This window comes from Cenococcum geophilum, assembly GCF_001692895.1.
Source record: "Cenococcum geophilum 1.58 unplaced genomic scaffold K441scaffold_62, whole genome shotgun sequence".
NCBI classification, from domain to species: Eukaryota; Fungi; Ascomycota; class Dothideomycetes; order Gloniales; family Gloniaceae; genus Cenococcum; species Cenococcum geophilum.
Genome location: NW_027137620.1, coordinates 926495 through 939292, shown reverse-complemented (window position 1 = coordinate 939292; position 12798 = coordinate 926495). Strand labels below are relative to the sequence as shown.

Here is a 12798-nt window from a genome sequence, read left to right as displayed (position 1 = left end):
TATAATAACCTATAGACTATTTAACTACTAACTAAAAGTAATACGGAGCTTAATACTAAGCTTTAACACGTTAATATCTATAACTACTAGCTCCGCTAGGAAGTTTATAAAGGAAGTATTAATATTAAATAGGTGCCTACTACAGACATAACAGTAAACGGCATAATAAAGGCTCTGCCTCATTAAAAGTACGAGATATTTATTTAGTAATTAAACCTCGTTAATATTAAGGATCTAATTTAATTTAATTTAAAAGATATTTAGGCAAGGTAAATATATAGAGGATTTCTTTTAACTTTTTTTTAGTATTTCTATAGTAGCCCAAAAGGCTCTATATAGCTAGGGGGGTATGTTAACCTAAATCGAAGTTCCTTACTACTATTGTAATACTGTCTGACGACCTAGATCGTCTATACGAACTATATCTCAGTTATCTCGTATCTTAAGCTCGGATGTCTCATCAAACGTCTCATTACCTATTTCTCTAAACTATGACCTACTACATGACGACGTCGTCGTCATTGTATTTGGACCTACCTAATATATATAAGAGAGCTTCTAGAGCCCTCTTTAATAAACAGAGTTCTCATTCCTAATCGTCCGTTCAACACAAGTGCACCAGCGTAGATACTGTGCGCTTGGAAGACAGACTGTGCATAGGCAAGAAAGGTAAAGTCTTTGATTTTTAAGCTTAATCGCAGGAGTTAAACTTGAAGTTCTCTAGTACGCAAAGTAGCGAAATTTGCTGGAGGGACACCGGAGCTCGTACTCGCGTTCTATCTTTTAGTGGCCTCTTAATGTTATCACGTAATATTATCTACATATATCTCTCTTTTACCCCTCCCTTTTATACAGTTATTAATATAGCTACAGAAACAATCTTTTTAAGGGCTCTACCAAGTCTACCTACCTTTTAATAGACTTAATAAAATCCTAAGTATGTGAGAGGCGTACGAGGTACAATTCGTCCAACAGTTATCGATAAGATCCAGCCTAATAGAACCAATCGGATTAAGTTGGGATGTCCATTTGTTATTTTGCCAGTGCACAGATCACTTGATGGTAGAATGCTACCGTTGCATGGGATCTTTATGCGGTAGGTGGTTCGACGATCTTAATTTTCTCGAAAAAACGGTATATTTTCCAACCTCCAAAAACACGGGCGTTAACGTTGTCGTCGTGGCCTCCTGAACGTGGCGTTTCATTCATGCCCTTTTGTCCACTCACAGCGCGAGTTTGAGGATTCGTCACCTTCCTGAAAACAGCGGTTACGCCCAAAAGCAGCCATAAGGCAGCCACATGAGCTTAGATTATTACGGAAGTGCCACTAAAGCTTGTCGCTTGCACGGTTACGAAGAGTGGTAGGGCACGAGAGGCCCAAGGATATCGGTGTTCTAATCACACACCGAATACAGGTTCGGGAAAGTTTCTAGCCTAGCACCGACTGGTTGTTTCCTCCGGCGTGCCATGGTCCACCAGGCGGTTTCCGTACCTGCCATTGTGCCGCGAGCCCTGATGGCTGTCAACCAGGGTGTCAGCAGAGCAGAGACCAAGATGGATGCCAGGGGCGGATATAGGTAGAATCTCCCATTCTCGACATGGTCTTCAGAATCTTCTCTCGTACTTGCTCATGCTATTGTAGTCCAACTACGTACACTCTTTTAATCATACCTGTCTCTCTTTTATCAGGATGCCTTCCTCATCATTCTTTCTGAGTGTTGGCTCTGTTTTTCTATCCACTCTTGTTGCTCGTGTTTTTGCTACTACCTACACACTACAAGACTCCTACTCCGGTTTGAATTTCTTTGATGGCTTTAATTTCAACAGCAATAAAGATCCCACCAACGGTTATGTCAAGTGAGCTTTTCTACGCTTCAACCATTTGGGGACATGCTATTGACAAAACATAGGTATCTTGACTATAACGACGCGAAATCTACCGGGTTAATCAGCACAAGCCTTACGTCGGCAAAGCTGGGCGTTGATTCCACGAACAAGTATACCAGTAGTGACCAAGGACGGCCTAGCGTGCGTATCGAGACGAAGAAGAGTTACACACACGGTCTATTTATTGCGGATATTCAACATATGCCTGGAAGTATCTGTGGTATGAACTGGACGTCAATAACTCAAAGAAGTAAATTGACCTAATTAGGATCGTGGCCCGCGTTCTGGTCTGTGGGTTCTGGAGTTTGGCCTGCGAATGGAGAAATTGGTAGGCTGCAACACCTTTCCAACATATGAAACCTTTAGGCCATATACATTCACCCCTTGACACGTATCGTGCTTTCCGGTAGTTAGAAAGACTGACTTTATCTAGACATCATTGAGGGCGTAAATACGAACACAGACAACTTGATGGTGTTGCACACGGCTGATGGCTGCAGTGTTGCCGGATCAGGCCAGAGCGGCACTTTGAAAAGCGATATCTGTGACGTTTCCTACTCAACTTCAGGCTGCGGTGTTACACCAAACGTCTCTGCCACTTATGGCACCGCTTTCAACAATGCCAACGGTGGTGTGTTTGCTGTGGAGTGGACTTCAGCTGCTATCAAGATGTGGTTTTTCCAACGTGGATCGATCCCACCCAGCATAAGCGTTGGACTTCCAGATACCTCCGAGTTTAAAACTCCTCAGGCCAATTTCGCTGGCTCTTGCGATATTGACTCGCATTTCTACAACCACACATTCATTTTCGATACCACCTTCTGCGGTGACTGGGCTGGGAACGCTTATCGTAAGTTCTTTAAACTCCAAAACTCCCCCATTGTTAATACGATGTTAACACCCCCTATTTGAATCTTCTGGTTGTCTTGGCAGCTGGGAAGGATGGCCTAGATTCTTGCGTTGCATACGTCGGCGGCAACCCTTCTAAATTTACTGAGAGCTACTGGGAGATCAACTCGTTCAAAGTTTATCGTGCAAATTCCGTTGTGTCCAGCTCTTCATCCTCGAAGCTGTCTCTAAAATTCCGGTCGCTAGCACATCTCCCCTCCCCCTACCACCCTACATGCCAATGGCCGCAGCAGCTCTGGGTCAGTACCGGCAACCATAACTGCGAAATCTTCGTCGAAGTCCATGAGCACTTCTAAGGCGGCTAGTACATCCAAGGCAACTAGCACTTTGAAGTCTTCCAGTGCATCCGCCACCTCAACATCCTACAAGGCCTCTAGCTCGTCAAAGGCATCTAGTTCATCCGCAAGTTCTAGTTCATCCCAGGCCTACAGCTCATTCGTAGCTCCATCGCCCTCTAGTACCCTGACCTCACCGAATGCCTACAGCTCATCTGAAGTTCTTTCATCTTACGGCGCTCCAAGCTCATCTGTAGCGGCAAGCTCTGTAGCTTCCTCTGTTATCTCGAGCTTCTCAGTGGCATCCTACGCAGTCTCAAGTTCCTCTGTGGCCACGAGCTCTTCGGCCGGTCTCTCGTCATATGTAACCTTGAGCACTGTTTCAAGCTCATCTGTGACTTCATCCTCATATGTTGCTCCCGTTTCTTCGGCGATACTCAGTTCATCCGACCCAGCAGTCTATGCGACCACAAGCGGCAGCTATGGCGCTCCTACCCCAAGTACCAGCGCAAAGGAAACTATCACAACCGTAATCACAACTTCCTACGTAGACGTCTGCCCGACTGGATTCACAACTTCCGTAATCACACAGACTGTGACATACTGCCCTGGAGAGCAGACATCTGGTGGCCCAGCCCCTGGTTTCACGACGAAGGTGACGGTGTGCGAGCACTGCGCGCCTTACCCTACTACTGTGACTTTGACCGTGCCAACTTCTACCCCCGCGCCGTACACTACGGCCGTTCCAGAGTACACAACAGCCTGCTCTTCCGTTTCGATCCACTTCAGCCTCGCCGAATCCTCACCCGTCGCGGCAGGATACAGCTCTCCTGCTGAAGCTTACAGCTCTGTTGCTCCAGCCTACAGCTCCACAGTCCCAATCTCCAGCGGTGTCCCATACGGCGCGGCATCCATGCCCGCCACAACACTCTTGCACTCAACCAAAGTGCTGACCATGGAAGTCATTCCCGTACCTTCATCCGCTTACGCAGCCTACTCTGCCGCTTCCCTGCCAGTTGTATCTGTCGTCCCAGCCAGCGCCGCGTCACCCTATGCCGCTTCCTCAGCACCATACGTCGCCCCCTCAGCATCGTATGTTGCACCCTCAGCATCGTATGTCGCGCCTTCAGGCGGATACGGATACTCGAACATGACTGTTGCCGCAACCGGAACGGCCGCACCTAGTGCAAGCTACACTGGACCGAGCGCACCTCTTTTCACGGGTGCAGCGGCCAGCCGTGGAGTTGTATTTGGAGCTGGTGTGGGTGTCTTTGGGTTGGTTTTAGGTCTGGTGCTATAGGAGCGCTGTGGAGGAAGTTATTGGAATATTAAGAGCGAAATTAGAAATATGAACTGGATCCGTGCAGATGGTGGCCGCCATATAATGCTATTCTAATCGTGATATATACCCAGATGATAATTATATTTTCGAGCATTTATCTACGGACTGCCTGTTTTAATGGTGCCTTGCCGAAGTTCGATACTGAGTACTATCTCCTATAAACTAACTTCGAGGCCCCGAAGGGCGTTGCGTACTCACTTACATTCAGTCATTTTGATGTCATTGAACTTAAATTACTTTGCTTTGGCGAGCAAATCGTATAGGCTAAATCCGTTTTCGGGGAGGGAATGAGGCTATCTACTAGATCAACTAATCTTTACGCCGCTTAAATACCAGGGGGCAACTATGCCCTTTCGCGAATCCGATAAAGTGATCCATCATCACCATGTCGTCATGTGTCTTCTCACCCGCCAATCTCAAAGTATACTTCTCAGTTATGCGAGCAGCCATTATCTTTATTTCCATTGTAGCCATGTTCTGCCCTGCGCAGATCCTGTTCCCGTAACCCCACACAAACATGTGCTCGCGCATCTCAGAAGTCCCACCATTTGTCTCAATCCAGCGCTGCGGCTTGAAAGACTCAGGATCTGGAAAGACCTTGGGGTTTCTGTGCACAGTGAGTGCCTGAACGTGCACAATAGTCTGGAAGAGTGTTAGTCGGAGTAAATTTAGAGATACTGTGTCCTTACGTCTCCAGGTACAAATATTCCATCTATCATGTGTCCCTGCTTGGGCGTGGTTCGTGGAAGGCCAGGAGGGACACCCGGGTGAACACGAAAGGTCTCCTGGATGAGGGCATTCAGGATAGGAAGGTGCTGTAGCTTTAGATAGCAGAAGTCTGCTTCTTTAACGCCGGAGGCTTGGATTTCTCTCCTCAGGGCTTCTTGCCATTCTGGATGGCAGGCGAGTTCGTACAATAAATATGCCATCTCCAGAGCAGTGGTGTCTGTTGCAGCGAATATCAAATTGCTGACTTCGGAGGAAATATCCTTATCCGAAAGAGGTTCAATACCCTTTTCCGGATCTCCAGCGAGCATCTTTGTCATAAGATTTGGTCTTTGCGCGTAGCGCCCAAACCTTTCGATGGACTCTTTCATTTGAGCCTCGCCGTACTCCTTGATATCAGTAATGAATTACTAAGTAGCTCTTCGGATGTTACCTACGCTATAAATATATTCTGAGGCACTAAGAAACTCTTGTACAGATTTCAGTGGAATCTTTTCGATGCATCTCAACAGCCAGGGAGCCTTTCCTTCCAAAGCCCACACAGGATGCACATTCTCAACCATCTGGACGTAGAATGGTGTTGTTTCGGATTGAAGGGCATTGAAGGACCTACCGAGAAGGACCTCACCTGTTTAATATGTTAGAAATGCTTTCCTATCTCGAGATGGAGGAAAGAAGCACAAACCAGAAATATCCAGAGCGAGCATGCGTGTGATGTAAAGCACTTCGCAAGGCTTCCCAATTGATTTCTCAACTAGATCTATCATCCTAGAGACTTGTTCTTGTATCATAGGTTCCAGCTGTAGCAGCACGTTGAGGCCAAAGATGTGCATTATTTTCTTTTGTCGCTCTCTATGCCTCTCATGATCCACCATTTGAAAAATTGCCTCACGCCCCATGGCCGAATAAATCTCTGATTTGAAACATTTGGTGGACGGTCCGTAAATATCCCTAATAGCGGTGGCAGAAGAAAACGACAGCTCCCTTGGAGCAATCTGTACGACATTGCCCCCATATTTCTTGTGTATCTCTTGGACACAGTTCGCGTTATTGCCTGCAGTATCATGGACAAAGAGCCATTTGCTGGTAAGTTTTGCGATCAATGGGCCCGGCACTTTGAGAGATCGAAGAGCGAAGTAATTGGTAGTTACCCTCCATGCACAATACACAAGAGCAGTTGAAACCGCCCCAACAAGGTAATGAAGTAATTGGCCATCGGCCGCCATTATAAGGCCCATAATGCACTATAGTTAGAGTTGTAGGGTAAGATAACAAAGGTATTTTGTGCGTTGGTAGGTTCCGAGTTTGAAGTGTCCCTTGGGAAGGAACCTTGGGACGAAGGAAGAGCTGGCCTTGATTTGTACTCGATGGCTGTAATCCCCGCAGTTAAACAAGATCGTTGGTGGCGGAAGAGCCAGATTACTAGACGGCGGCCCGCAGAAGACGGACCTTGGGAACATATGCACGAAGATAGGTGGGGCATACAGGTGGGGTACAAATGTTGCTCACCCCACAACCAATAAATATTGCGTGGTCTGATCATGTTGTACGAACATGGCGTCTAGACAGAGAGATAATACATATGTTCAATGGCTCTGCATTTGTCCTAGTTGGCTATTATTATCGGACCGGTTTAACCTAGTTCGATAGTAATGCTGTCTAGTAGCGTCCCCTTGAAGACTTGCCGCCACCTACAGTACCTCGTCAAAAGTGTCCGTGCAGAGGTCACACCAAAATGACACTTTTTGCCAAAATGCTATACGAAAGTCACATAATTAATTCTAGAGCTTTAAAAAAATATCTGAAGCTACTTACAGATATATAGTCTAGTAATTGCGATACTTTTTTAGAGTTTAAAATCTAAAGTCTTTTGTTAAAAGTCTCTAGGTTTTGCCGATTTCCCACTAAAACCTACTAGATATTAAAAAATTTCTTAAAAATATAATAGCTTATAGAAATTTACTTTACTAAAACTCTCTCTATTTAAATTTTTATTTAAAAAGTATAAAAAAAGTATTATAAATTTAAAAAGTTAAAAAAGAGAGAAAGTTTAAAAGGGTTATAATAAACTTTTACAATTTTAAAATAAAAAATTAAATAAAAAAGGCACTAACGTGGGTCACCGGGTTATGACGGTCCACGTAGTTATGACGGAAATCTAACCGCCTGTCTAATTAGGAAAAGCGGTTTCCTATTTCGGTATTCTGCCGGAACATATCGCTCTTCGTCGCTTAAGGGCCTCAGAGGACTTTAATCCGCCAACTCGCGGTTATCTAAGCAATCAGCTGCCTAATACACTGTAAAAAGTCGATATAAACTCTCTCCTATATATAGTTAAGGCTTCATTTGGGTTTAATAATAAAATAATGCTTTGCGATGGTTTTTACTAGCGATTTGCCTGAAAATCGGCATTTGGCAGTATTTTGGTGTTCCATCATAACTCTAAATGCGGTTAGATTTCCGTCATAACTATGTCGGACGGACAAGTCACTCATAAGAACTCTGTTGATTGAAGCTGGCTCTAGAAGCTCTCTATATACATGGCGTTGGGGTAAAAGACTGACGACGACACTGACGACGACACTAACGACGATTTAGAACTATTACTTAATCGCCACCAGGTCGACATTGCCACTTAGTCAGTGATAGGTAATGAATAGGTAATAGAAAATAGATAGTAAGACATACGATGGCAAGAAACAGGGTGTAAGTTATAAGGTGGTACTTAACAGTGACCTTAACGTTCGACATACCCCCCTAGCTGCTTAGTCTTGACTGAGCAGCTAAATAGAAAATAGAAAAAGTCACGATACCAATTTGGTGTTAAGTTAAAGAAATCCCCTATAGAGTTACCTTGTTAAAATATTATCTAAATTAAATTAAATTAGATCCTTAATATTAACGAGATTCAATTATTAAACGAACGCCTCGTACTTCTGACGCGGTAGGGCCTTCATTAAGCCGTCTGCGACTATAGTAGCGGTAGGTATCCAATTAATTCTAATTCGGCTATTATGTACTTCTTGGCGTAGCTAGTAGTAGTATATATCGACGTATTAAAGCTTTATAGATAGCTCTTATCCGTCCTTTGTAAGCAGTTAAATCGTCTATAAATTGTCGCAGTAGATTATTTGCTCCTTATCTAAGGATAGCTCAATTTCCTTAAAGAAGCGACTCTACTAAATTAACTTAGTTCCTATATAGGATAGAGCCGTAAGTTCTGCCTCTGTGCTTAACTTTATTACTAGTGTCTGCTTTATAGAGCGCTAATTAATTACTCCTCCGAATAAGGTGAACAAATATCCTTCTATACTACGTCTGCTTATTAAATCGTCTCTAAATACCGCGTCGCTTACCCCTATAAAGGCTTAACTTCCTATATTTTGTCCTAAGTATTTAATCGCCAAAGTCCTATTCTAATATAGGTATATAATCGCTCGTTAAGCTATAGCGTTGTAAAGAGATAAGGGGTTTTATAGGAACTCTAATAGCTTACTTAAAGCTTTAGCTGCATTAGGTCTTATAATATAGGTTATATAGAGTAGTAATCTAACTATCCTTTAGTAGATGTAGATCTCCTACTTTAAAGCTTCCTCTGGGTTAGGTAGAAGCTTATTAGTACTTATAGGTGTACTAACTAAACGTATATTAGTTAGGTAAAATATATTAGTAATCTTCTTAATATAGGAGTCTTAATAGAGCTATAGCTTTCTTTAACTTCTGTTTCTTAAGACTTAAATTTCTAGGAACTAGGATAGTTTACCTAGGTTCTTTATCTTATACTTCTTTATAAGTACTTCCTTAAAGCTCTAGAGCTCTAATTAATTTTCTTTAGTAAAGGTGACGCAGATATTATCTATATAAAAGAATACAATTAGTAAGTTATTATAGTAAAAACACAGCTCTCCACTAACGGGCTTTAACCCTAATTTAATGAGTTAATTGCTAAAGTTATTATACTAAAGACGTGGCAATTATTAAAGTCTATAAAGAGCTCTATATAGTAGTAAATATTTACCCTTAATAGCAAATCTATCTAGACACTTAATGTAGACTATCTTATTAATTAGGCTGTTTATAAACGCGTTAACAGCGTTGCCTTGCTAAACGTCCAAATTAAATGCTGTAATAATTGCTGCGAGAACTCTAAAGACTTTGGCTGCTAGAGTTACTACATAGGTGTCCTTATAGATTAACTCTTATAGGTTACCTCTAACACAAAGTCGGGCTTTAAATTTTGTTAGGTATCTATTTATATCTATTTTGTAAGTAAATACCTAGATAATAGGTACCGTTTTAATTAATAGTGTTTTATCTACGACCTTAAATGTTCTACGATTGTCTAGGTCTATATACTCCTTTATAGCGGCTACTAGGAACTCTACTTTATACTAGTAAGTTAGTAGCTTCTTCTAATTCTTAGGTAGAAGTAGAAGCTTATTATAATATATTTTCCTTTAATATTTAAGCCCTATATAAAAGGCTGCTTAAAACGGTTGGAAGGTATCTACCTCTTTAAGGTAAGTTAAATAGGCTTTATTTTGCTTTATTAGCTTCTTTAATCTTCTTCCTTATATAATATTATCCTTAGAGACCTTAGCTAAGTCTTTCTTCTTTAACTCCTCTAGGTTAATTTCAATGTACTTAAAACTAGGGCGTTAATAGGTTAATAGAGCGGAGGATCTAGAGGTGCTTAAGGATTCTATATTAGTAGAAATCAATTAAGGCTCTAGCGTTAATTCTAGTATAGGAAGGCCAGGTAAAGGATTAGTCTTAGAGGTGTTTACTATAATTGCGTTATCGCCTTAAGTATCTAGCTCCTTACGGTCCTAATTTCCACGAGAATCCACGCGTTGATTTCCATTATCTTTAACTTAAATTTTATTTAGAATCTTATTGTCCTTACTTATGTCATCTACTAGGTCTTCCTAGAGCGTCCTATTAGGGTTAATTACGTTAATTACTTCTAGTATTTAATTAGCTTTCTTCTAAAGTAAATTTACTAGATTTAGCTGGCTATTATTATAAATAAGTTGTTTATTAAATATAACGTCTCTAGTATAAATTACCTTCCCTTCGCTTAGTATATATATTTAAAAGATATTCATTAAATTATACCCTACTAGATACTTAATATAGGCTCTAGGAGTAAGCTTTTAGGTATAAGGAATGTTATATTTAAGTAGGTATACTCTACAGTTATAGACACGTAAGTAAGCTATATTTAGCTTAGTTAGTAAGAGACCTATTACTAACTAAAGCTTTTTAAAGGGCGTTTTCCAGTTAAGCCGTCGGCTTAGTATCCTATTTATTATATACGCTGCTACTGTTGGGAATAAAGGCAAATGGTCACTATATGAGGTATATTGCCGTCATGTGTAGCAAGTTGCCGTTACATGCGGCAAGTTGCCATCACGTGCCGCCGCGGCACTAGCGTGGTGAGGAACCTTAAGTTCCTTACCCCTTTCTTTAAGAAGAATATAGAACAATTATCATACTATCTACGAACCGTAGCTACGTGATATCCCCCTTGTGTAACCAACAGCTACTTTAAAGACTTTAGGCTAGAGTTCTTCTAGTAGTCGTGCTTTAATTCGCATATATTAAGACTTTATTATAATTACCCCCCTAAAATGTTCCGTAGGACCGTTCTGTTCTAGTGTACTTAGAGCTAAGTACTTTACTATAATACCCTTTTTAGCTATCTAGTTATCGAATTTGTTTCTAAGCGATAACTTGTTATTAATATAAATTATAGCGACTTTAAAGCCGTAGTGTTGCTTAACTACATTATAATACTTAATAATTGCTTAGGTGGTTAATAACTTCTACGTAAATATTTTAACCTTATTTATTTATATCAGATTATTAAGAAAATGTATTATATATTTATGTCTATTATAGGCTTTAATTTCCTAAATTAAATCCACGTGTATATGGTAGAAGGGCCTTATTGCCTTATTTATAGGTATTCTTCTTAATATAATCTTATAAGCTTTGCTAACTATATAGGTCTTATATTTAATTGTTATAGGGCCTTATAGAATCGCCCTAGTTACTTCCTTAGGTAATTGCTTAATAGTAGCACTTCCTGTATATCCGAGTTGACTATACTAAAGTTGTCCGTCTACCTTTTAATTCGGTAGAGGTTTCGTTAATTTAGCCGCAAAGGACGCGTCCTCCGTCCTTAGCTTTAATTCGTTATATTTAAGGGTTATCTAACTATAGTAATATCCGCAATATATAAACTTCTCGCCACTGTAACGGTAGAGGTAGTTGCCTTTATTATACCAAAAGACACCTTTTTTATTAAGTCTTTAATTATAGACTAGATTTATATAAAATCCTAGTATATATATAGCCTTATTTAGATAAATCTTCTTCTTTCCTAATGGGGTAATAACTGTAACTTTAGCTGTTCTAAAGCCTTTAATAGTTTCTATACCGGATTTTATATATAACTAATTACTAGCTAGTTAGATATTACCTATAAATCTTACTTAGTTATTAATAATATATAGGGTTGTTATAGGGTTAAGAATTATACTATTATAGAGAGCGTAATTAGATATAATATAAGCTCTAGCTTAATTGACTTTAAAGCTTCCGTATAGTTTACTAGGTAAGCTCTTCTACTCTATATTCTTTATATTCTCTAGCTTCTTATTAGATAAGGCTTAGCTCCTTAATCGGTTGATTAAGGCCTTAAATTTAGGTAAAGCCTTAGTAAGCTTTTGCTCTACTAACTATATTTTTAAGTTATTTAGTTTTTAACCTAATAGTTGAATTAACTTAATAAGGTAGAAGCATTTCCTCTATAGGTATAGCAATCCGCATAGACACGGCTTTGTCTATTCCTTTTTATCTATCCTTCTTAAAAAATTAGCTTCCGGTTTAGTTTCCAATTTATCTTCTAATTTAGGCTTATTAATTGGCTCTCCTTTAAAGCTTACTGTATAGGAGCCCTACTAGCTCCTTGCCTTCTAAGCTAAGTCTAATTAATAATAATTTTAATAGACCTTAATAATAACTTAAAGGGTAGGTAGTTTTTCCTTCTTCCTCTTAAAGTTCTGTAATTTGTTTTTCTAGTATTCTAACTATCCTAATAAGACAGATTTAATGGTATACACGAAGTCCTTAACTGGTCGATTACTATCTACCTTAGGTAGTTTAACCTTCTTATAGTTGTTATACACCTTCTCCTACTTATAGAGCCACTTCTCGATATTCTAACTCTTTAGGGCTTTCTTTATTTTTAAATATTAGGTAGCTAGATTAACCTTCTAAGCGTTATTAGTTAAAGTAACTGCCTGCTTAAGTAACACAAGGATATTATAGACGGTATTTCCTTTAAAGGTATAGTTAATGTAGTTATAGGAAATAGTGTTAATAATATAGGTGCGTAAAGACTTAAGGGCTACTTCCTCTTTCTTATACTGCTTATAAGCATAGTTATATAATTTTTATAAAGCTTAAAGCTCTTCCTTTTCGCCTTTATTAAGGGCTAAGAACGTAGTCTTCTAAGGATTAATAACTAATAGTAATCGCTCTATATTTAGGTAGATTATTTTTCTTAATATCCGGATTAATATACTCCCATATACTCTTACCGTTAGCTCTATACTTAACTATACTAATCTATTAGTCCTAATCGTTTAG

The 12798-nt window shown here is 40.0% G+C and overlaps 3 protein-coding genes across 3 annotated transcripts; 2 read left to right on the top strand and 1 right to left on the bottom strand.

Annotated features, from left to right (window-relative positions):
* Positions 1-1690: 1690 nt before the first annotated feature.
* Positions 1691-3092, top strand: K441DRAFT_586213 (glycoside hydrolase family 16 protein; the record flags this gene model as incomplete). The annotated part of the gene is made up of 5 exons (XM_067644620.1): positions 1691-1857; positions 1911-2107; positions 2156-2215; positions 2321-2737; positions 2821-3092. The coding sequence occupies 5 exons, from the start codon at positions 1691-1693 to the stop codon at positions 3090-3092; spliced, it is 1113 nt and encodes a 370-aa protein (XP_067498428.1).
* Positions 3093-3543: 451 nt separating this feature from the next.
* Positions 3544-4371, top strand: K441DRAFT_454007 (uncharacterized protein; the record flags this gene model as incomplete). The annotated part of the gene is made up of 1 exon (XM_067641721.1): positions 3544-4371. A coding segment is annotated over one exon (828 nt), but the record flags the coding sequence as incomplete, so codon positions are not given.
* On the bottom strand, positions 4290-6586 carry K441DRAFT_645904 (cytochrome P450). The gene is made up of 4 exons (XM_067646808.1): positions 5825-6586; positions 5577-5767; positions 5103-5525; positions 4290-5055 (listed from the first exon to the last, which is right to left on the bottom strand). The coding sequence occupies exons 1-4, from the start codon at positions 6375-6377 to the stop codon at positions 4723-4725; spliced, it is 1500 nt and encodes a 499-aa protein (XP_067498426.1). The 5' UTR covers positions 6378-6586; the 3' UTR covers positions 4290-4722.
* Between the last annotated feature and the right edge of the window lie 6212 nt (positions 6587-12798).

Excerpts from the sequence above, each read along its gene's own strand:
- K441DRAFT_645904 (XM_067646808.1), bottom strand. The coding sequence starts at position 6,377 with ATGGGCCTTATAATGGCGGCCGATGGCCAATTACTTCATTACCTTGTT. Across the intron at positions 5,768-5,824 it reads GCTCGCTCTGGATATTTCTG|GTGAGGTCCTTCTCGGTAGG; the intron begins GTTTGTGCTTCT and ends CATATTAAACAG. Across the intron at positions 5,056-5,102 it reads GAATATTTGTACCTGGAGAC|ACTATTGTGCACGTTCAGGC; the intron begins GTAAGGACACAG and ends ACACTCTTCCAG.